The sequence below is a fragment of the Siniperca chuatsi genome, linkage group LG21 (assembly GCF_020085105.1).
Source record: "Siniperca chuatsi isolate FFG_IHB_CAS linkage group LG21, ASM2008510v1, whole genome shotgun sequence".
NCBI classification, from domain to species: domain Eukaryota; kingdom Metazoa; phylum Chordata; class Actinopteri; order Centrarchiformes; family Sinipercidae; genus Siniperca; species Siniperca chuatsi.
Genome location: NC_058062.1, coordinates 1,871,655 through 1,896,392, shown reverse-complemented (window position 1 = coordinate 1,896,392; position 24,738 = coordinate 1,871,655). Strand labels below are relative to the sequence as shown.

At 41.6% G+C, this 24,738-nt stretch overlaps 2 protein-coding genes across 3 annotated transcripts; both read right to left on the bottom strand.

The window, feature by feature from the left end:
- Nucleotides 1–4,119: 4,119 nt before the first annotated feature.
- Nucleotides 4,120–12,618, bottom strand: jmjd8 (jumonji domain containing 8). Of its 2 annotated transcripts, XM_044181578.1 has the most exons (9): nucleotides 12,372–12,617; nucleotides 10,111–10,206; nucleotides 9,442–9,490; nucleotides 7,127–7,223; nucleotides 6,933–7,001; nucleotides 5,902–6,021; nucleotides 5,295–5,362; nucleotides 5,005–5,138; nucleotides 4,120–4,447 (listed from the first exon to the last, which is right to left on the bottom strand). In XM_044181578.1, exons 1-9 carry the CDS (start codon nucleotides 12,470–12,472, stop codon nucleotides 4,330–4,332), a joined length of 852 nt encoding a protein of 283 aa, XP_044037513.1. In that variant the 5' UTR covers nucleotides 12,473–12,617; the 3' UTR covers nucleotides 4,120–4,329. The 2 variants fall into 2 exon arrangements, with proteins under 2 accessions (XP_044037513.1, XP_044037514.1); XM_044181579.1 differs by lacking the exon at nucleotides 5,902–6,021 and having other exon boundaries at nucleotides 12,372–12,618.
- Nucleotides 12,619–14,332: 1,714 nt separating this feature from the next.
- LOC122869038 (tryptase-like) lies at nucleotides 14,333–23,698 on the bottom strand. Its single transcript, XM_044181577.1, has 6 exons — nucleotides 23,448–23,698; nucleotides 22,225–22,245; nucleotides 20,506–20,668; nucleotides 19,833–20,101; nucleotides 17,406–17,548; nucleotides 14,333–16,327 (listed from the first exon to the last, which is right to left on the bottom strand). Exons 1-6 carry the CDS (start codon nucleotides 23,500–23,502, stop codon nucleotides 16,043–16,045), a joined length of 936 nt encoding a protein of 311 aa, XP_044037512.1. The 5' UTR covers nucleotides 23,503–23,698; the 3' UTR covers nucleotides 14,333–16,042.
- Between the last annotated feature and the right edge of the window lie 1,040 nt (nucleotides 23,699–24,738).

Here is a 24,738-nt window from a genome sequence, read left to right as displayed (position 1 = left end):
TTCAGCAGCAGAAACGAGGAATTCTGAGAGAGATGAGCACTTTTTTATTCCCACCCTCTATACTGAAGGTATACCTATTGACCTGTATCTTTTAAATGCATTTAAGTGTGCTGTCCTGGTGTATTGATATAAAACACTAACCGTATGATATAGAGGACTCAAATCGGTTGATCTAGATCGTTTATTATTACAGAAGTCAACTGTTAAAGGAGTTATAATAATAATAATGATAATAATAATAAAACTTTATTTATAGAGCACTTAACAAAACAAAGTGCTTCACAAAAAGAGAAATAAAATACCACAGTGAATGACGAAATATAAAGAGATAAAACACATAAAAGCAATAAAATAAACAGTTCAGGTAAAATCAGGATCTGCTTTCAGATAAAAATGTATTTTGAGAAGAGACTTAAATGAAGACTCTGACTCAGACAGCCTGATGTCTTCAGGCAGGTTGTTCCAGATCCTCGGGGCCCTGATGGCCAAAGCTCTGTCCCCCTTAGTTTCCATCCTGGACTCAGAGAGGCTAAAACAGGTGTTATGTGGTGATACTTCTTGGTCCTGGTTTACAGCCAAGCAGCTGAGTTCTGTACAGTCTGCAGTCGTTTCACAGTTTTTAGATTAAGACGAGTGAACAGGCCGTTACAGTAATCGAGGCGTGAGGAGATAAAAGCATGCACAACAATTTCTGCATCACTAAGATTTAAAATAGATTGAATTTTTGCAAAGTTTCTGCAGTGATAGAAACATGATTGGACAAGCTTAGTGATATGTTGCTCAAAACATAAATTTCTATCAAACAGGACACCAAGATATCTTGCAACAGGCTTGATATGTTTTGACAGGTAGCCAGTAGATGGCAGTATTTGTTTAGTGATGTGTTGGGGCCCAATTACAAGGATTTCAGTTTTATTTGAGTTGAGCTGAAGAAAATGTATCGACATCCAATTTTTTATGTCAGACAGGCAGTCCTGCAGAGAACTCAGCGTACTGAGGTCAGTGGGCTTGACAGAGAGGTACAACTGTGTGTCATCCGCATACAATGAAAAGAAATACCATGTCTGCGGATGACATCACCCAAAGGAAGCATGTATAAGGAGAACAGTATTGGTCCCAGAATTGAACCTTGAGGCACACCATACTTGATATGGGAAAAGGATGACATGAAGTTATTAATGCTGATATAGAATTTCCTATTGGACAGATAAGATGAGAACCAGTCTAGTGCAGTGCCAGATATGCCCACCCAGTGCCTCAGTCTATCTAAAAGAATGCCATGATCAATTGTATCAAAGGCAGCACTGAAGTCCAACAGCACAAGAATTGAACACATGCCTGCGTCTGTATTCATTAAAAGGTCATTGGTGAATTTGAGGAGGGCAGTTTCAGTGCTGTGGTGCTGACGAAAGCCAGATTGGAACTTTTCAAAGGTATTATTGTTTTTCACAGCAACAAGAAGCTGCTTAGATACAAGTTTTTCAAGAATCTTCAAAATAAAAGACAATTTGGAGATTGGGCGATAGTTATCCAGGAGGGTGGGATCAAGCCCAGGTTTTTTTAGGACTGGCTGGACACAAGCTGTTTTAAAGAAATCTGGGATTCAGCCAGTAGACAGCGAGCTGTTAAAGATAATTTGTAAAAGGGGCGCAATACAATCCATAACTTCCAATAGAAACCTAGTTGGGATTTTGTCCAGAGGGCTGGAGGAAACTCTCATAAGAGACATGATGTCTGCAAGTTCAGGCAGAGTAACAGCAGAAAAATTGCTCAAAGAATCCCTGAGCGGGTGATCCACATCTAAAAAGGCAGGGTTAGGGGTGATATCAGATCATATTAACTCCACCTTTCCAGCAAAGTGTAAAAGAAACTTTTCACAATCAGCATCACACTCAGCAGGGGCACAAGGAGAGGCAGGGTTAACTAACTGATCCACAGTCTTAAACAGGAATCTGGGGTTGTGCTGATGGGCAGAAATAAGTGCAGAGAAATGACATGTTCTTGCATCCTTCACCATCCTATTATAAAGGCGTAATAACTCTTTCATGGCCACAAAGTGGACCTGGAGACCTGATTTCTTCCATCTGCGTTCTGCTCTTCTGCATTTCTTTTTACAGCTTCGAATACTGTCATTTAACCATGGCTGTTTTCTAGTCTTTGAGTTTGGTCTATTTTTCAAAGGAGCTATGAGATCTAAGGTTGAAGAACACAGGTAGTTAAAATAATCAACCAAATCGTTGGTGTTGGAGCAATCGGGAAACACACTGCCAGGAGAATTGAACAGTGTACAAAATTGTAAGGCACTATGCTCGTTAAGGACGCGTGTTTACTTAGAGCGGGATAAGACAGTACTAGCAGCCTCTAATTCACAGTTAAAAACAATGCAGAAGTGATCAGATACAAACATGTCCCTGATTTCCACAGATGGGATTTTCAGGCCCAGACTAAAGACTAGGTCTAAGGTGTGGCCACGGGAATGAGTTTGGCCAGACACATGTTGTGGAAAGTTGAAAGAGTTAGTGATATTTTAAAAAATCAGCAGCAAGGGCATTAGAGGAGTCATCAACGTGAACATTAAAATCACCACAAAAGAAGAATTCTATCATAATTTAACACAAGACTGGATAAAAACTCTGAGCCAGCTGGTTTAGATAACATCAACAGAAGTAAAGCAAGAGGTCCTGTCTAAGGGCTTTGTGATTCCAAACATCAGCGGGGGCGAAATGTGTAATTCCACTGAACGCAGAGGTTCTTGCAGTCTTGTAGTAAGGTGGAAATATTATGAATACATATGAGTTTGGCAGATGTTTGGTGAAATGGTGCTCACGCCTTTCCAGCTATGAAAACTTGATGTGATCATTTCACAACAGAAGTTAAGAATGCTCCTGGAACTGGTCATAACTTCTATAGTTTCACGCAGATCAGAATCAGAATCAGAAATACTTTATTGATCCCCGTAGGGAAACTCTTTGTTACAGCAGCTCTGGAGATACTGTAGATGGACTGTGCTGAGAAAAGGTTCAGACTTTTTTTTTTGGGCATTTGGTGAGTGGAGTTGCTTCTCCACCTTTGAAGACAACATACGCTCAGTGTCTGAACTGGACAACCAGCCAAGGTCTGACAGCGTCTTCCAATTAAACGCCCAGGACAAGGCAGGAGGAGGGTCGGCGGCTAGCACGGGCCGATGTTTTAAACCCACAGAAGGGAAGCTGGCTCCCAGAGAATATGCAATAGGAATCCAAAAGAAAGTCTGATTTTGTAACTCACTTTTACTACAGTCCTCGTAGAACTCAAACAACTATTTTAGGAATGGACATACTACGATATTTGCAGGCCCACTTGTTCACAGGGGAGGAAGCCTCTTACATGCTTACCGTTTGAATTTGACGCTAATAGTTCAATTTCAGTGACAGACGGTGTGTGAGAGTGACTTGGTGTTTAGTTGTCGATTATCAACAAACATGCTGTGTGCGTTCACCCAAAGGAACATGAGGTATTCTCAGTGTTAGATATTAGTCAAGGCTTTTATGCCATACCAGTTGATCCAGATTCTCCGTTTCGGTTTGTACTCACCTTTGCAGGTGTGGCGCACAAACCAATATGGAAAATGTTTCATCCTCTGACCTTACAGATGTTCAAAAAGCTGATTCGAGGCACGAGAAGTGGTGGTGGATGAACTAGACGATGATGACACGTGGTGAGGCCCAGACAATCAATATGTATTACCTGAATCCCTGAAGGGGACAGTGATTCGGTTGTTTCCCGGATTAGCTCATGATGGTTCCAGAAGAACGTTTGGGAAAATGAGCCATACGTGGTGGCATCCTAAGCTGCGTGGTCACATTAATGATCATGTTAGGCATCGTACAACGTGTCTCAGCTGTAATCTGGGACTACCAGCGCAGCGACAACCTCGTCCTACTGCAGTTCGGATTCAGGTTGATTTCTGTGGCCCATTCCACAGAGACGAAGGAAAACTATATAATTTGGTTGTAACTGATCATTTCGATCTGATCGTTCCTGTTAGGAAAGATGCAAAGACAGTAGCAGAGTTGGGTGGGTGTGAGGGTGTGCAGGACGTCATCTCTTTTAGCTCCTTTGGTCATTAAATACACATTATTATTAGGAAACATGGTTTATTTTATTTTAAGGACAGTCTTTGTTGAAAAGATTGACCTGGAATGTTACTGTGGAGCTTCAGACTAAAATATGATCCCAACAATCTGTCGATCACCTGAAACATCAAATGCAGCCTGTTGTCGAGTGTTTTTCCTCCCGTCAGCCTGCAACGGAGGACAAACTCTGATAAAACAGATGTGATGAGTTCCTTTAAAAAAAAAAAAAAAAAATCCAGGCGAGCTGAAGCTCAACCGAGGAAGGTGGAGATGAAAACGCTGGTGTCCAGGTTGAGAGTGGCGTGCCACCAGCGGTCGGGGAAATACAGCACCTGATGGAGAAACACCCCGACTGTTAGAAAACTACAGAAACACTTCTGTAAAGCCTGGCAGGCCGGAGATGTGAGCTTTCACAAGGTGCTTTTACGTTGTTTGAGTTGTTGTAATTATGTCGACGCTTTAGTCAAATTACTGCCGCCGCTTTAGTCATGAAAGGAACAAATGTGATTTAGTTCAGAATTCATTGTCAGAAAGTTCAAAGTCACACTAAATGTTTTTCAAAAAGCGACATGATATTTAGACGGCTGTTAGAGCGTCATGAAAATCTTTCCCATCACTTAGTTTGGACTCTTCTGTCTGTCATGGAAAAGGAACATTATATATATATATATTTTTCTATATATTTATCACAAAATCAGGGTTGGAAATAATAATTTAATAATAAATAACGGGTCTGAAATAAATCACATTTACACCAAATGTCCTGCTGTGCAAAAATGTTCTCATTTTCCAGTTTCTTTATATGAGATAAATGTCCTCTGTGTCACATGAACTGAGACTATTTACCGGCTGCAGCCCTAAATCACTGGAAGGATAAAAGCGTGGTTACCTCCCGGGTCTGATGGTGCACTCCAGCGGAGCCTCGACCTCGGGCAGGTGGGGGTAGGTCTCCGTCACCCAGGACAGGGTGGTGCGGTTCGGGTGGAAATGAGGCTCCCGGTCAGGCGGGTAGAGGAACCAGCGCTGTGTGATCACAACCCAATCATTCGCTGAACTACAAGATGCCACAACAGTGACATTTACCTGCGCTCACGCGTCAGGCCACAACTCCAGACACATTCGGAAATAAACCAACATGACATGACGGGAAACAAAAGAAAAAGGAAGTTATTTGCTCACCTTCCTTCCATAGATGACCTCAGAGTAACCAGGACCGTGCCAGTGAAAGGGGACTCCTGTTCCAGGACCTGGAGACAAAAAGCTGCAGTTTGAGCCTCTCGTGTGATCATCGTTTATTCGATATTTGACATTTGATGACTGCAGAAAACAAAAACTACAAGAGTCCGTCATTCTTCAGTGCTCGTAAGTCAGAACTTTACAGCTCCATCGAGACGAAACTGAAGTTTTAGTTCAGAAAGTTAAATTCTCCAGGACTTAACCTGAGCCGACAGGTAAGACACAGCAGTGTCGTCTTTACTTTAACTTCAGGGCTCCTGTGGGGTTCGTCCCCTAATCTGATTTTTAGCCATTTTGGCTGCGTGGCTCTAGGGATGGCGACGTCGTCCGCACTCCGGTCCAGACTGCGGCTGAAAAGCAGATTTGGTGACAAACCCCCACATGAGCCCTACGGTTAAAGATGACACAGAGGTTTCTCGCCTGTCGGGCTCAGGGTAAGTCCTGGAGAATTTAGCGTCCAGTTTCTGTCTCCGCCTCACAGAGCTGCCAGCGTGGCTCTCTGTGGACTCTCAGTCTGGTTTTAAATCCACTCTGCAGCGCAAACCCTGACCTGCGATCCCGAAGCTGAAGGCTCCGCTGGTGCGAGGCAGGACGTACGGCGGAGCCTCGTAGCGCTCAAACAAACTCTGCCACTCGGTGAAGTTGTTGTCTCCAAAAAAATACAGCGTGTCTGTAGAAGAGAAAAACTAAACATAACATATCCGACACCTGCTCCCCAGAGGATGAATCCTTTTCATTTTAAGGGATGAGTTTGCTGTTATTCTATATTAACTTATTATCAACAAATCCCTCATGTTCAGGCTCAAACCAGCAGTGAATGTATCCGCTGACGAGTATAATGTGGATTCATCCGCCGCTGAAAATAGTCCCCTCTCCTTTAATGATCCCATGAGGAGCTCCACTAGCGGTGAGGATATTCAGTGCTGTAGTCTTTCCAAATCATTCTATTCAGTTCATTGTTTGAAGTCAATTTTATTTATGCAGCCCAAAATCACAAGCCACACATTCGCCTCTAAGAGCTTTACAGTCAAACAAAAGACCTCCTCAAACCCTTTGCTCAGGTAAGTTCGACCCGCCCCCCCCAAAAAAAATAACTAACAGGAGAAAAGAAAGCTAAAATGCCAAACAAATTTGTTCTCAGTACGTCCCATCAGCGTTGCTGGGTCACAGGCCGGCCTTCTGAAAACAAGCGTATACACTGATATATATGTAAAAAGACATGTAACGCTTGTGTTGCCATATTCTAATATTTACGCTCTGAGGAAGCCGCGGCTCTCGGTTTCACCGTTACACAGCGGTGAGCTCAGCGTTTCAAACAGGTTAAACTAAGCAAAGGTCCTCGTGCTGAACTGCAAGTTTAATAAGTTAAAACAGCAGAGTTACGCAGCTGTGTGACGGGCGTAACCTGCCTGATCTTCACAGGTCTTCAACAACAAGTAGTTCCTGGGTATAAAAGTTCCTGGTACCTTTGGTGGAAAAGCAGCTAAAGTCTGCTCAGAGGCCCAAAACATTTTGTGCAAACAAGCTGCGAAGCGGGACGGGAAACGGAGGCTCCCGAGGTACAAACGTGTTTCTGCTCACCGCTGCCGAGGGCGTCTGAAGACTGAGGCCTCAGGAAAACGTCCACATACTCCTGGAAAGGGACGTCCACTGGAACAAAGCGATCACAGCGAGTCAAAGAGTGTTTTGGCGGTTAAAAAGATCAAATAAAGGTTTACTTCAGGGATCCTCGCAGCCTATCACAGCAGAGCACGAGGAGCGTTAGACATGCATACCTTTCCTGTAAGAGTAAGTGTTAGCTGTACTGAGCCGCACTCTCCGGTCGCCATATTCTTCCAGTAAACTCGACTTGGAGCACAAAGACCTGAATTTCTAAAAACAAAGTCAGCATGTTAGTAGTTTACCTCCAGTATTGTGTTCGTGACTCTATATTAACAGTGTGACTGCGTTTGTTGTGGCTCTCAGCTTTAATTTGAGGGCGTTTACATTCAGCTCGGGTGAAAACTGTACTTCTTTTATGCAAAACCTCGTTTCAGATCTGCTGAAGTGTCCCTGTCCTGATACTTACAGACGCTACAGCATGTACAAGCTGGCAGCGGTGGAAAGTAACTGAGTGCGTTTACTCAGTTACTGTAGTTACGTACTACTTGAGGTACTTGTACTTTACTGCAGTATTTCCATTTTCTGCCTCTTTCTGCTTCCACTCTCCTCCATCTCAGAGGAAATATTGGACTTTTTACTTCCCTACGTTTGTCTGACGGCTTCAGTTACTTTACAGATCACAGCGTTTCATCCCCTTCCTGTCCGGTGGAAACCTCGTATCTCCAGGTGTTTGTGACGAGCTGAAGGATGAAGAGTTTCCTTCATGTGCTGAGGAAACTCTCCTCCTCCTGAAGCTGAATAAACTCTTTAACCCCCCCTCGGATCAGCTGGAAAACGCATCGTCACAGAGCTGAAAACAGGCTGTTTTACAGATTTTACATAAAAACATGTGATACGTTTATAAAATATGATGTTTTGTTGCTGATTAAACTCCCAGAAGTAAATAAAGTTGTTAAAATTAGCTCCACTAACAGCAAAGTACTGCGTATGCATTAACGCATCCATTCAGGGTCCATTCTGCAAATACTTCGGATACGTTAAGTACATTTTGTCTATAATACTCTTACTTAAGTAACTTTTACTCGTAACTGAGTATTTGTATTCTGTGGTAATTGTACTTAAGTAAATCTTCCACCGCTGCATGCTGGACGCATTTAAGGAGAAATCCACCTGTAACATTCGTTTGCATTTCTGGGTCAGGTTTATGGTCCCACAGTTTTTTGTTCCCAGTTTGTCCATTTAAAATGGATTTTAACATGTTATTTAACTATCAAATGTATAGACGGTGTCGTCCCTCATTCGTCCAGGAGCGGTCCATCGTAGAAAAGGTTTCAGTCGTAGACGTCTGGACACTGTTTTCAGAATCAAGACGTTTCGGCTCCCATCCGGAAGTCATTCTCAATTGTGAAAATGGTCTGAGAACTCAGAAATTTAAGCTACTCTGTGTTGCTTAAGCCCCGCCCTCAGGGAGGAGTCTACCTGAGTATCTGTTGATTAGCTAGTTTCACCTGAAACTGACCTACTTGTTTCCATGATGGCCCAGTAATCAGTAATCAGGCCTATTGTTTTCTGGCTGCACCTCCCTCATCACTGTTAAGTACCTGATTAGCATGTGATTGGCGTGACCACGGTGTTAATACACTGTGGTAAACGGTTGGCAAGTTGAATCTCAGACCACCATTTCTGTTCAAAGAGGAGTTTTCTTTTTTCACAAAAATGGCTTCTTTGACTCCTCTTTCAAACCAACTCTTCTCTCTACTCAGGATCTCCACCTCGCTGTCTTCGAATGTGCGGTTTGTAGCTTTTAAATGCAAATGCACGGCGCTCTGTAATCCTGAGTTAGCATGTCGTCTGTGTTGATTCGGGATTGCAGAGCGCCGAAAAAAGAAAACCCCTCTTTGAACAGAAATGGTGGTCTGAGATTCAACTTGCCAACCGTTTACCACAGTGTATTAACACCGTGGTCAAGCCAATCACATGCTAATCAGGTACTTAACAGTGATGAGGGAGGTGCAGCCAGAAAACAATAGGCCTGATTACTGATTACTGGGCCATCTTGGAAACTATTAGGTCAGTTTCAGGTGAAACTAGCTAATCAACAGATACTCAGGTAGACTCCTCCCTGAGGGCGGGGCTTATGTAACACAGAGTAGCTTAAATTTCTGAGTTCTCAGACCATTTTCACAATTGAGAATGACTTCCGGATGGGAGCCGAAACGTCTTGATTCTGAAAACAGCGTCCAGACGACTACGACTGAAACCTTTTCTACGATATCAAATGTATAAAAATGTACACGTTAAAATCAGTTTGCCATGTAAGACGTAGTGACGGCAGAACTGGTGACGTTTCAGCTCGGTTGGATATTGTTTCGTGTGTTTATTTTCCTCCTAAACACAAATATGTGTTGTTAACCAAATCCTAATTTTATATTTTCCCAGAGCTGCTCAACAATCTGTGCAGTTAATGTGAGTGTGTTCGACTACGCACCGTGTTGTCGGTCAGACCCCTGAGGATCACCGGTCTGCTGTATGCATATCTGAAAAAACACAACATGTGATCAGCAGGTTCGAGTCATGTAAGATCCACGGCAAGCAAAACAAACACGAACGTGAAATCAGAAAGCGTGGCTCCGACGAAGTAGAACCACTGGAAACCGACCTAACATTTTCTATTCATTTATAACATTTTGTTTTCAAGGTTTAAGTCATTCTGAGTATCTCCGGCTGTTGGACTGTTAGCAGGAAGCTAACAAGCTGCGTGAATACGTAAACTCGGCCTTCGGGATTTTAAACTGTTCACGGGCCAAATGTTTGACGTTTAAATACTCGCTGATTGTGAAATTATTTTGCAGCAGTGGTTTCCTGCACGTTTAAGATGCTTCTGTGGTATTTGCAGGTAGCTGTTAAGCGTATTTAGGGTGGTTGTCATGGTGATACTACGTAGTTTGCAACCTCAACCCGTAAGACTGTGGAGAATACTGACAAATCAAATATCTCAGTATTGTTGACCTCAGAAGCTCTGATCAACGTGGCGTCACTGCAGGCTTTTGGACCTTGAAAGCACAGATGTGTTTTATAACGTGATGTTATTGATTAACATTTAATGGATTCATCGCCCAGCTCTAGAAAAAAACATCAGCTTATTTGCCATACGAACCTTTCGATGAACTGTTGATGTGAGAGAGAAGAGCTGCCCAACACGTCGATGTTACAGGGACCTTCGTCCTGTAAGCTGAAATCTGAATCTGACGACCTGAACACAGACAACAAAACACAACAGCATCACAAAGGCCCCGTTCACACCGCAAGTCTTAACGCTCAATTCTGATTTTTTGATCAGATCCGATTTTTTTTGTTTGGCTGTTCGCGTTACCTTTTAAAATGTGGCCTATATCTGATTCCAGTGTGAACTGCCTGAGGTTTCAAACAAACCCGCATGCGCAAAAGAACAACAACAATGACATCAGATGCAGCACGCTGTTGCGCTAAAGTTCGGGAGGTTATGGAGGAAGTAAGCATTTTCGCTTTTTATTTAAAAATGTTTGTGTAATGGAAGCCGTAACATTAACGAGCAGGTGCTGAAGAGGAGAAGATCGAAGAGAAAGAGAGCAAAATTGGTTATTTTGGCCTTTTGCGGGTTCATGGCTGCAAATTCACGACAGAGGTCTGTGTGGCTGCGTAGACGAAGCCAGGAGTGCTGGGAATGTGACGTGAATAGTTTCACCAAGACGCTGAAAACTTTCGGATGTCGAGGGCAACTTCTGATTTGACTCGCTCCATCGCTGTTCTCCATATCTAGTCAAGTTTTTAATGTTACTGTCTGCGTCTGTTGTGTCTACGGCTAACTCGCCGGCGCATAACAAACTGGACTGGACCAAGAACACTCAAGCTGTTTACAGGAAGGGCCAGAGCCGCCTCTGTTTCCTGAGGAGGCTGAGGTCCTTCAACATCTGCCGGACAATGCTGAAGATGTTTTATGAGTCTGTGGTGGCCAGTGCTGTCCTGTATGCTGTTGCATGCTGGGGCAGCAGGCTGAGGGTAGCGGACGCCAACAGACTCAACAAACTGATCCGTAAGGCCGGTGACATTGTGGGGGCGGAGCTGGACTCTCTGGCGGTGGTGTCAGAGAGGAGGATGCTGGGTAAACTACACGCCATCTTGGACAGCGTCTCCCACCCGCTCCATGACGTGCTGGTCAAACAAAGGAGCACCTTCAGCGGAAGACTCATCCCCCCACAATGCACCACAGAGCGCCACAGGAAGTCCTTCCTGCCTGTGGCCATCAGACTCTTTAACTCCTCCCTCTAAGTGTCAGTCTGTATGACCCGAAGTCACTAAACTGGACATTGATCATTAACATCTCTGCAATACTTGAGATAATTGTGCAATATTCTGTGTTAATACTCCGGTGCAATATTAGTTTTCCCATGTTAGTTTTTCTTATTTATTGTTATTGATATTATATACCTCTATTACTCTCGACAGTACATGCACCTCTGCTTACTTATTTTATTACATTGTATTATTATACTGTATTATCATCATCAACCGGTAAACCCACTTGGTACTTCACACTTAGTTTATCTTATACTTATACCCATCTGATACTTCATTTATTTTCTGACCTGTATTATAGTTTTTATAGTGTATCATATTGTTTACTAGTACTTTCTCCTGTGTGCACTGACGTAAAGGCGAGCTGCTGTAACAAAGAGTTTCCCTTCAGGGATCAATAAAGTATTTCTGATTCTGGTTCTGATAATTGTGACAAATGTCGACGTAGATTGACTGATTCAGGACCACATATGTATGTGGTCTAAATCTGATTTGAAAAAAATCAGATCTGGGCAAGATTTGAGTGTTCACACTACCTCTGAAGAAGTCTGACCTGGTCACTTGACCCCCCCAAAAAAATCAGATTTGGGCCACTTTTGCCTGCAGTGTGAACGGGGCCAAAGTGGCTCTGCAGAAAAACCCATGAGATCTGGCTCCTTGCACTGAACACTGTGGGTGTTTCAGTGCAGATTGCCATTGGTATGAATTCCATGCAACACCTCACTTAACTTTTCTCTTCTTTTCTTTTGGACTCAAGTTAAGAAGAGTTCAGCTTTGGTTAGTTCATGAAACCTTTTCTCAAATCACTTGAGTAGTCATCATAAACATGTCGGTCAAGTTCAAATTTACTTTACTGCCATTCAGTGTTTAAAACTGCTCGTTATCAAGGTAGACGTTAAAGTGAGTGAATTTTAAATGGAGTTTGGTGTGAAGCTCAGTCAGAATGGCAGGTGTCAAGGGCTAAGCTAGGCAATATTTTGTTTTGTTACAATAAATTTCATAGTAAAATGAAAAACTGTAAATGGCAAATATTATATTTTAAAAATAACCTCACAAATATGTCAGTTTAGTGTTGAGACTCACCAGCCGCCTCCGTCAGCCGACGGCTCCTCCGCCTTCAGTACGATGAAACATAACAGAACAAACTGCGTACATGTGTTTAATAAAGCCGAATTATATTCCATTCAAAACTGTATCGCGGCAAACTTAAATTTAACAAAATTCAGGAGAAAATACGCCAATATTGAGGTGAATATCTTTAATTATCCCAACTCATGAAGTGCCTTCTCGCTTCCTGTAAAACATCCAATCAGAAAACACCACATTAAACTGACCGTGTGCTGCGTTCAGGGTCCGTGGGAACTATGAACACCTGCTACATAACTGTTAAAACAGCTTCAAAACTAAACTTGTACTGGATTACACAATATAATATTACAGAATATTCTATCATATGATATTGGTTAGTGTAATATTTTATATCTTACATTAATATATGATTTATAGCATGGGCGTATACTATTACCTATAAAACTATGACTACAGTCATGTTACGTATACTACATAAAAGTGGTGGTATTGAGATTTGTTACTTAATTAAAAGTAACATTACCACAATAAAACAATACTCATACAAACATAGTACATTAAAAGTAAAATTCTAAATTCTTACTTAAGTAAAAGTACATTAGCAGAAAATGTAAAAGTAGTAATTATATCGTAGAAAAGGTTTCAGTCGTAGTCATCTGGACACTGTTTTCAGAATCAAGACGTTTCGGCTCCCATCCGGAAGTCATTCTCTATTGTGAAAAAATTGGACGGGAACTAGAAATTACTCTGTGTCACATAAGCCCCGCCCTGAGGAAGGAGTCTACCTGAGTATCTGTTGATTAGCTAGTTTCACCTGAAACTGACCTAATAGTTTCCAAGATGGCCCAGTAATCAGTAATCAGGCCTGTTGTTCTCTGGCTGCATCTGGCATGTCCAGAGTGCACTCTCAGCCTGTGGTTATCCTACTTGGGCTATCAACAAAGTTAAAAGAGCCAAAAAACAGGACAAAAGTGTAACAGAACCAAGAAGGAACGGTGTCTCCATTCCCTTATGTATCTGGACTGTCTGAAAAACTACAGAGGATCTTTAGACAGCACGATGTTCCTGTTTTCTTTAAACCAGGCAACACTTTAAGACAGAAACCCGTTCACCCTAAGGACAAGATGCCCACACAGAAACAGAGCAATGTAGTTTATTCTATTCAATGCAGTGAGGAAAACTGCAAAGAACGGTACATAGGCGAAACCAAACAGCCGCTTCACAAAAGACTTTATCAGCACAGACGACACGCTAACTCAGGATTACAGAGCGCCGTGCATTTGCATCTGAAAGCTACAAACCACACATTTGAAGACAGCGAGGTGGAGATTCGAAGTAGAGAGAAGAGTTGGTTTGAAAGAGGAGTCAAAGAAGCCATTTTTGTGAAAAAAGAAAACCCCTCTTTAAACAGAAATGGTGGTCTGAGATTCAACTTGCCCAAAGTTTACCACAGTGTATTAACACCGTGGTCAAGCCAATCACATGCTAATCAGATACTTAACAGTGATGAGGGAGGTGCAGCCAGAAAACAATAGGCCTGATTACTGATTACTGGGCCATCTTGGAAACTATTAGGTCAGTTTCAGGTGAAACTAGCTATTTACAGATACTCAGGTAGACTCCTTCCTGAGGGCGGGGCTTATGTAACACAGAATAGCTTAAATTTCTAGTTCCCGCCCCATTTTCTCACAATTGAGAATGACTTCCGGATGGGAGCCGAAACGTCTTGATTCTGAAAACAGCGTCCAGACGACTACGACTGAAACCTTTTCTACGATTGAACACTCCTGGACGAATGAGGGACGACACCGTCTCATTTAGAAGTAGTAATTATGCAAAATGGACCCGTCAGAGAGTTTATTCTGCACCACTGCTGTCCACTCATTCACTTTCCTTTACACTCGCTTCACAGGAGACAATCAGAAACGTGTAATTCAGCATCATGACTCCAGATGTTAAGAAAAAAGAATTTATTTAAGATAATACAGTGAAAAAGACGGATATACAAACTGCATTTGTGTTGTTAAAATGTTTTTCAAAAGGCCACCAAACAAACAGTAAAAACAGGTACAGTGTAATCCAGTTACACATCCCTGCAATGAATCCTATTGAACCGCACTGAAACTCCATTAATGTAAATATAAAATTATGAAAACGTTTATAATTGTAAATATAATTTGTACTTCATGTATCCGCTTCTTATAAAGTAAATCACAGTTGCAGGTGCAGCATTAATAGTTACAGTAATTCATTCATTAATGACAGATTAAAGAGGTAATAAAGGTCCATAGAAACATGTCTTCACCATCGCTCCTGCTTTCGAGTTTTTAAACTTCTAAAATTCCCCGTCAGTCCGAATGTTTAATATCTGAGCTCATGAAAGAAGAAAATTCAAAACGTACAGAAATGAATCAGAGTTTTTCAGGTACAAAACAGCAGAAAGTTTGAACATCTCTTCATTTATTGTTCGTATATTTGATCAGTTTCAGGCAAAATCTGTTCAGTTTATTGGCTTTAATGGACTTTGGTGGGAGTCTGGAGTCACCACTGAAATAATTATAAACTTCTAGTGTTTAATTAGAACTGTTAATAAAAAGGCTTTGTTGAAATGATGCATTGTGAAACTCAGATAAGATAAAATAATTTAATCAGTTAATAAATCTATTTCCTTATTCTGTCTTTAAATGCTGAACTAGGCTAATAATCAGTATATTAATTATACTAATAATAAGCTTTTAATTTTAACTTTTTGTTATTACATTTGCTGATGTGTCAGCCGAACATATCCCACCTTACAATTCATTTGTTTAATTAATCCACTTATTAATTTTAAGGTGTCTTTAAATCTCAACGATCACAAAATTAACTAAATGTTAAAGAAAGGAAACAAATGAATTTAAAAGCCTTTTTAAAATAAATGTACTATTGTATTTTAAATCATTTAAATACAGAATAAGGAAATAGTCATTAAATTTAATGATCTTTTAATTGTATTTTTTTTAGTTTAAATCATTATTTAAGGCCAGTATTGATTAATTGTTTTTAATAGATTTATTTATAAATGGGTTTATTATCTGATAATGATCTGATTTCACCTGTTTCCAGCTCAGTTAATGGAACTGCAACGACTGCTCACAGATTAGTAGAAAAGGTAGAAAATCAATCGATAACTATATTGATAACTGGTTTTATTTGACAAGCCAAACTGCAGACTATTCTGTGGCTGCAGCTTCTCTGATGGGAGGATTTATATGACGGTGAACTGAACAGCTTTGGGTTTTAGACTGTTGCTGCAAACCTTTCTGAATAAATCTCTCGGACTGCGGGAAGTTCTGATGAACAGATTTCTCTATTTTCTGCCGTTTTAAAGACAAAACGATTAATCGATTATTGGAGAAAATAAATCAGCAGATTAATCGATAGTGAAAATCATTACTTTTTTAAATCAAGTGCTTTCTCTGATCTCTCTCTTCTCTTCTGTAAAACTCCTTCGACACAAGAAACTGACCTGAAAACATCTGGAAACATTCGACTCCATGGGCAGATTTTACTGCTTGTTTTAAGTAAAAGCATCTTTAAAAAAAAAAGGTTAAATATGAGAACCCTGAGACAGAGATGTTTGACTCTGTGCTGATGCATTAATCAGTTAAGCATCATTAAACTTCCTATGAAAACACATAGAGAGAGAAGAGGACAGGTAAGAGGGACAGCAGCAGAGGAACGGAGAGGGAAACCAGGTGAGCGGTTCCAGAGGTTGAACCGTCGCCCACGAAGGTGACGAAGCCCGGCTGGTCGCTGCTGATCTGGTCATTGATCCAGGACTGATACTGGGACACTCGGGTGTAGACTCCTGGGAAGTTGGGCTGAGCACAGCCTTCTCCAAAACTCACCACTCCACCCTGGACCCACTGAGACCCGGTTTTACTCACCAACGGGCCACCTGAATCCCCCTGCAGAGGTCAGACATGTCGTTATATCACCAGCAGACAGTAACTGAGGACATTTAGTCAAGTTCAAGTTAAAAAGGCACTGAGTATTTCATGCTACTTTCTACTTCTACAATTCAGAGGGACTTATTGTGTTTTTTACTGCACTACATTTATTTACTCCAGATTCAGATTAATAATGCAAAATATAATCAACAAATAAATTAAGATGCGATAAGGGGGGAAATTCACAAGCAGAATATAAAGTCCAATAACATAATATATATATTATTCTGCATAATGAGCACTTTTACTTTTTGTACTTTAAGTAAAAGTACAAAATTATCAGCATCTAAATAAACTTAAAGGAGCAGTGTGGAGGATTTAGTGGCATCTAGTGGTGAAACTGCAGTTTGCGACCACGTGAATACCGCTCGCCTCGCCCTCCCCTTTAGATTAGATTCAACTTTATTTATTTATTCAAATGAACATGTGGTGCATGCAGCAAAAACCCTTCCAAGCGTGCAGGAGAAACTACTTTGGCCGCGATACTCGTGAAAAACACTAACGGCCCTATCTAGAGCAGGCGTCTGGTTTGTCCGTTCTGGGCTACTGTAGAAACATGGCGGTGCAACATGGCGGCCTCCGTGGAAGGGGACCCGCTCCCTCTGTAGATATAAAGGCTCATTCTAAGGTAACGAAAACACAGCGACTCTTATTTTCAGGTGATTACACACTAATGAAAACACACTAATAAATATTATATTCCATTTCTGCCGACAGCTCCTCCTAAATGTTCCACACTGGAGCTTTAAGTAAGATTTTGAATGCAGGACTTTAACTTGTAACGGAGTATTTTTTGTTTATTTTTGTGGTATTGTTACTTTTACTGAAGTAAAATATCTGAGTACGTCTTCCACCACTGCCAGCAAATGTGTTAATACATTGGAAACCAGTAAAAGCAGTAACACCACAGTGTAAACTAGGACTAATGTGGATACAGACTGCAGGAAAACACTGCTGGAACCAGCTCTATTGATTAGTGCAGCTTTAACTATGTGTGTTATCAGTTGATGGAGGAGTGTTTTGCAGACGGACTCACCTGGCAGGAGTCCTTCCCTCCCTCGGTCAGACCGGCACACAGCATGTTGCTTGTGATTCCACCTTTGTAGGCAGCGTTACAGTCACTGTTGGACACGATGGGAACACTCACCTCCTGCAGCCTCTGTGGGAAAGGAAGTTGAACTGAAAAAGAAGAGAGATATTAATGCTGAGTCTGCGTTTTCTTTTTGTCGACAGCCTGATGGATCTTCTTCCTCTGAGCCAGAAAAACTGTTAAAACACATCAGTGAGCCGCTCTGTTGCACTGGGTGACATGTTCCTTCATCACCATAAACACACACTGTAGTTTATTCTGCCTCCGCCCCACACACACCGTCCTGCTGCCCCAAACACTCACTACAGCACCACATGTGGATTCATCCGCCGCTGGAAATAGTCCCCAACAGATGCACCATTTCCTCCTGTTAGTCTGATAAAAACTGCAGCGAGCAGCTGTTTGAGGAAACTACTGAGCCTTTTTAAACATGAAACTATAGATCTGTGTTTTTAAAGATTTATGTCTTCAGCAGGAACCAATGGGCTCGCAGCTGAGAGCCGCAGACAGGAAGTCAGACGGTGCTGAGAGATGGACTGACGTGTTGATGGTTTGAGTCCGCACATGAGATTCGTTGACCGCAAGAAAAACATGGAAAATCATCGGCTTGTCCTTTAAACTTCATAATAAAATGGCTTTTACAGCGTTGTGTTGCTGCGTCATTTCATGGCATGCTTTTTACTGCACTGCATTTAATCTGACAGCTTTAGTTACTTTGCAGATTCAGATTATTGATACAAAATATAATCAATTTATAAACATTTACCAGCTGCAACATTAAAGTGATGTAAATATTAATGCAGCATCAATAATTATAATTCAACAATATATGTTATTCTGAAATGGGCCATTCTGTACTTTTTCTTTTTATACTTGAAGTATTTTGATGTTAATACCTTAGTACTTTTACTCAAGTCAAATTTTCACTGCAGGACTTTTTCTTGTACCAGAGTATTTCTGCACTTTAGTATTACCAATTTTACTTTCGTTAAACATCTGAGTACTTCTTCCACCACTGGTTTTCCATTTTTGAGCTTTTACTGGCCTTTTTAATGACGTCACCTTGTTGTGCCCATTTCTTCAGATGGAGAGCGACGGCGGAAATGGAGTCAGAGGAGGAATCGGAGCGTGAAATTGGAAACGAGGACTCGAGAGGATTTGAAAAGAAAAAGAAAAGGAAGAAGAGCAACTCAAGTGAATCCAGTCAGACAGTGAAGAAAGAGGAGACGTATCTTGTCGGGATGGAAGCTGTGACACAGACGGCATTTTCAAGAATCCACATGAGGTCAGAAAGTTTGTAGGAGGAAAGCTCGGAGATGTACGAGCGGTCAGGATAACAGGAAGTGGGATGGTTATCACTGAATCATTGAATGTGTGTCAAAGCGTCAGAGAGACAGAGCCCTGAAGAGTCGTGCATTCAGAGATCACAGCAGTGTGAACTGCTTCCCACCTGGATCAGAAGTGAAGAAGAAGAGAGCAGTAAGCGGAGGCCGAGTCATGTCAGGAGGTTAAAGGTGTGTGTGAGGCAAGAAGGCTGACAAGATTCAGAAAAGGGGAGGAGGACAGTAACTCGGTGTGTTTGGCGTTTGAGGGGGAGTTGCCGGAAAGAGTGGATCTAGATTATGTGTGTTACATCCTCTCAGGTGTTTCTGCTGTCAGGAATATGGACGTGCTGCTGCAGGATGAAGAGTAGGCAGGAGATGGGAAGGACGACTGTAATGTGGAGAAAGAGGAAGCAAAGTGTCTGCACTGCGAGGGGAAACCACCATACGGGATCAGCACAGAGCCCAGAAAGAATTAAGGAAGTAAAAATGAATAAGCAGAAAAGGAAAGTCATGCACTGAAGCTGCTAACAGAATGGAGAGGAACGGTGAAATGGTGGCAGTGCAAAAGGAAAAGGAGATGATCAGAGCATCAGTATGGACAAGAAACGATCTCTGGCATTTATTGCCACGGTTATAAACTGTGCGGCTGAAATAAAGGTTTAGTCAGAGAGGATTAAGATGCCGCTGGACGCTGCAAGAAGGTTCCTGAATGTTGTGGATACATCTGGAGAAGATCCAGATGTTACACTGAGGGAAGGACCAACTCAGACGACCGGGTCTGCGTTGTAGAACGGACTCACTTTGGGTGGACTCTGTAAATAGTTTACACTGTGAAGCTGTTAAGCAGTGATTCACAGTTATGGATGCCAACTGCCATAAAACTCAACAGAAGAAGAAGAAGTGCCCATTTCTTCTTCAGTGGTTCTGGTTTATATGAATGTGTGGTGTCTTGTGATGCAGTTGTTTGCAAAACACAACAATAAAAACTTAATGAATCCATCCGATCATTCACTATTAACAAAACCTTTAAAAATGAATAAATTCTCACCGCCACTTTGAATGTTTCCCCATCCGGTGACCCAGCAGGTCGTCCCGGCATTGTAGACGCTGCCGCCCGCCGACAGACACACGGGTCTGATGTAGTCGGTGAAGACAACAGGTGAGGACAGCTTCAACAGGGCTATGTCGTTGTTGCTCGAGGCTTTATCATAGTCCGGATGTATGATGATCTGGGACAGAGTCCGAGACACCTCGTTAGGGTTCAGGAACTGCTGGGTGTCACGTCCGAGGTAAACGGTGAGTCCGGATGTGCTGGTGCTGAGAAACAGAAAAGACAGCATGTTAAACCGTTAATGATGTTCATTCATAAATAAAGACACCGCAAGAAAAATGTATTCTTTTATTTGGTGACATGGTTTTATTGGAGTTCATTGTTTTATATGTCATTATAATAACATTTTATTCTTTTTAAATGTATGCTGTTGTTTTTCCCAGCATACGCCCTTACTTCATCATGTCAGTGTGGCAGCTGCACAGCCTGCTGTTGTTAAAAGACCTGAAGCAGCTGTAATGGTATTCGACTAGTACCAACTGCATGCAGAAAAACACAATGAGTGGGTTTAACATGAGTTTCTACCACACCCTCATTGCATTCTCTCTTTGTTGCTATGTCGCTCACTCTGCGCAGGTGAAGTGCTCACCTGGACGGGATCGGAGCTCACCTGGGGAAACAGTGAGCAGCAGTCAGGACCCACTGGTTGTTGATCAGGGAGCCTCCACAGAAATGTCCGTTGTTGTCGTGCAGACTGGCCTGCCAGGGCCACGTCCCGGCAGGAGCACTCTCACCCCCTACGATCCTGGTGTTGAGCGGCGCAATGCCACAAACTGGAGGGAAACAGTCAGAATTCATGTAACCGCTGCAGGTCGGAGATGATTTTGTTGCTGTACTGGTTCTGTCTGGGTGCTATCATCTGTCATGTGACTGACTATGTGTCTGATTTGTTTTAAAAAAGGTCCAGCGTACAAGAGTCCAGGATTTAGTGGCATCTAGTGTTGAGGATGCAGATTGCACCCGACTGAATAGGCCTCCACTTAGATTAGATATAATTATATAATTGCTTTATTGTCATTACACATGTACAAGTACAAGGCAACGAAATGCAGTTTAGGTCCAAACAGAAGTGCAACAAGCAAGTGCAGGATATTGAGTCTGGTTCTGCTCGAGGTTTCTGCCTCTTAAAGGAAGTTTTTCCTTGCCACTGTCGCCAAGTGCTTGCTCATGGTGGGATCTGTTGGGTCTCTGTAAATAATATTATAAAGAGTTCGGTCTAGACCTGCTCTATAGGAAGAGCGCAGTGAGATAACTTCTGTTATGAATTGGCGCTGTATAAATAAATTGAATTGAAATAAAGTGTGTGCATAAATGCAGGATAGAGCAATATTATGGAAATGTTTTACAAGTGGTGCTATGGACATTATATACAGATGGCATTACTATGAACAGAAGTATACTGATGGATATGTACAGCAATGAACTGGACTGGTAAACATTATACCTGCTAAACATTGACATGTTGACATGTCAATCTCACGTCTGTGTGTTGAGTACGGAAATAGAACCAGGAGGCGATTAGCTTAGCTTAGCATAAAGACTGAAAGCAGGGGGAAACGGCTAGCATGGCTCTGTCCAAAAATAGAACTACCTGCTGTCTTGTTCGTTTAATTCGTACGCAAACAGAAATGTAAAAATAGCGCTTCAGTGAAAGCTGAGTTCTGTTCCAGAAGTAAGAGAACCTCATTCAAAATCACGTTGACATTTTTAACAACGCTAATGACAAAAAATCCAGCCTCGGAACAGAGACAGTGTATTGATATTGATATTGATATTGATCCTCTCATCTAGCCTAACTCTCGGCAAGAAAGCGAAGAAATGCGTAAAGCAGCTCAAACATCAGAGCCAGTGTAAGTTATCGAACAAAGTTCGTATGCTAACATTTAGCATGTTTGTGTAACTGCTAATGTTAGCATGTTAGCATGCTGCTGGAGGCACAGCAGAAGCTGATGTAAAATTCAGTTTTCGACGTATTTGGGACACGTGGAAGCTAGATGAAAGGTCAGAGGATCACCGAAGTTATTGGGACTCACCCTGAGGGGAACGTGAATGTTTGAGCCACATTTCATGACAGTTTAACCAACTTCTGTGGAGAGACGGCATTTCTCTCTCCCTGGAGCGTCAAAAGTGCAACTAAAAGCTGCTTTATGTCATTTAGACTACATATTCAGACCTGGACAGGATTAATGTTGAGAGTTGAAACGCTGTTTGAAACCTTTACTCTTGTTGTGTGTTTTGTGTAAACAGAAAAAAATGGGTGAATCAGCCATGTGTTGAAAGAGAAAGAAAGAGAAATTAAATGAATAAACGAAATGAGAACAGAACTCACCATCTAATTGTGCGTTGCTTCCTGTTGGGAGAGACAAAGAATAATGCATTTAGTTACTTGTAGGAAGCTGTCGGCTTGTTTGTTGTACAGTATCGGTACTGTACGTCATTACTCATAAACTCTGTTAAGAAGGTTTCGACAAGCTTATTGACATTTCTGAGAATTTGTTTGAAATAACAAAACCAACTGGTTCCTCCTGTATTCGTGACAATCTGTCCGTCACGGCATGTTGCTGAGGGATTCTGGCATGAAGCTGAACAATAGGTGACACTATTTAAATTTTCCTCCACTCCCAAGAAAACAAGCGGGCTTCAGGGCAGATTGCTGAGAAGAAATGTGTGATGAGGTGAATGATCAAATCATGATCTTTTCCTAATCCTAACTAAGCGGTTTTTGTGCCTAAACCTACCCAGACTTTAACCACAGCGTTTGAAACGTAGAGATTTAATTATTTAACGTTTGAAAAGCACAGATTGCTCGTATCCGTGATTTGCAGAAACGTGCAATTCATATATTTTATTCTGGCGACTGGGTTGAAATGAGATGAGAATCCATGTTATCACACAGTATAAACACGCATCATTTCTGTAAAATCTTAACTTTTAAAGTGACTAGGATTACCTCATGAAATAGAAATAATTAAATAAAGTACCTCAAATTTGTACTTAAGTACTGTCCCCGAGTAAATGCAGCCTGCTGTGTTACTTTCCATCACTTTTCCTTTCACTTACTGAGAATCTTCTTTTAACTTTCTCTCTTTTATTACATTCGTTCATTCATTTTCGATTAGTATATTCATCTTGCTCCGTTGTTATTATTTAAGGAAACTCAATAAAATATAATTTTATTACAAAAAGAAAGTTGTGTTCTGAGAATCAGGGAACAGTCAACACACTGAGAGTCAGACTGGCTGTCCTGGATTTTCCCGTTGAACACATATTTTAAATATGACCACTGATCCTGAAGTATCTATCTGTCTTACTTCACCTCACCTGTGGGAACAGGTGAAGCTGTGTGTTTCACACATCAGACTGTTGAGACGAATGTGACGTTAAAGTGAGCTTTTACTTTTTACCTGAACCAGTTTATCGCTCTGTCCAGACAGGAAAACCCCCCCAATAAATACAGAAACACACATTCTGATACTTATATTAATGTAAATGAAGTGTCTGAATTTGCTATAAGTAGATATTACACAGAAATAAAAGATTAACAGCACTCACCTGTAACCGTGAAGGCCACGAGCACGGCACAGTGAAGAAGGAGCTTGACGTCCATGGTGTGATTCTTCAGACTGTCTGGTAATCAGTGGAGGAGTTGAACAGCCCGGACCAGGAAGGTGTCTGCACGAAACCCCTGCCCTCCTGACAGGTGCATTGTGCTGTTAGCCAACACCTTACATACCACACACGCCCTTCTTTACAAACACGACTAAATATATCTGCTTTGATGATGGCTGCTCACTATGCAAATCATATCATAAACCTGCATGTGTTCAAGAGCAAAGGAAAAATTAGAAAGTCAAATGTGCTGCCTTCCTGATTCGGCGTGACGTCTTTAAATGTGCATCAGAATGGTCCTGCAGATTAACAGCGTGACGTGTGATGTGAGGAAATGTTAGTCCTTTTACACGCAGAACAGGCTTCTTCGGTTCAGTCCACTCGTCTCCTTAAAAGAGGTTAAAGGCTGCACAACACGGCAGCCAAAGGGTCTACACATGACTCAGTTTAATCCAGTTTTTTGTTGTTAACTTGGACGTCAGTATAACTTTAATGGAGGACTATATAAACTCAAACAGGACTTATATTTTACACATTTCCTCATAATTTGTACAGGACATGTAGCGGGAGCTGGAGGATATCTTGATCACTTATTATAGAAGTGGATGAACTTTCTCTGCTGTATCTTCTGTTCTTTTCTCTTTATTATTGTTAACATTATGTTTTGAGGTTTTCGCTCCCGTTTTCTTCACCTCATTCAGCTTCAGGTCCAAGGAGTGACTGTGCCTCGATAACAGCGTTTACAACGTTCACCTGTAAAAAGTTTTGAACTTGAACTTTGGAAGTTTTACTGTTTTACAACATGAATCAAAGTAGATTTCAAGTGGCTTTGTAACTAACTGAAATCACTTTGTAGAGATCTGTTGTCACTCGTCAACGTTAGAGTCTCTTTTTTTCATTAAATCTATTTTGATTCAATGCTGTAAAACAAGAAAACAAAACCTCCAGAGGGGGTGAATACTTCAGTGTTGCACAATTAGCTCTCACACATCCACACAAGGTGCGGCAGGCAGGTTTGACTGACTGGTAGAGCGTCACTATGATCACTTTGACTAAATAAATCTGCATTGTTTCTGCATGTAACTGTTCGATTTAACAACCTGAAGCCCTCGTGTTTCCATGTGAACGTGACCAGTTAGCTGTGGTGGAAGAAGTACTCGGATCTTTTACTCACTGTGAGTAAAAGTAATGATACCACAGTGTGAAACTGCTCTGTCACCAGTAAACGCCCCGC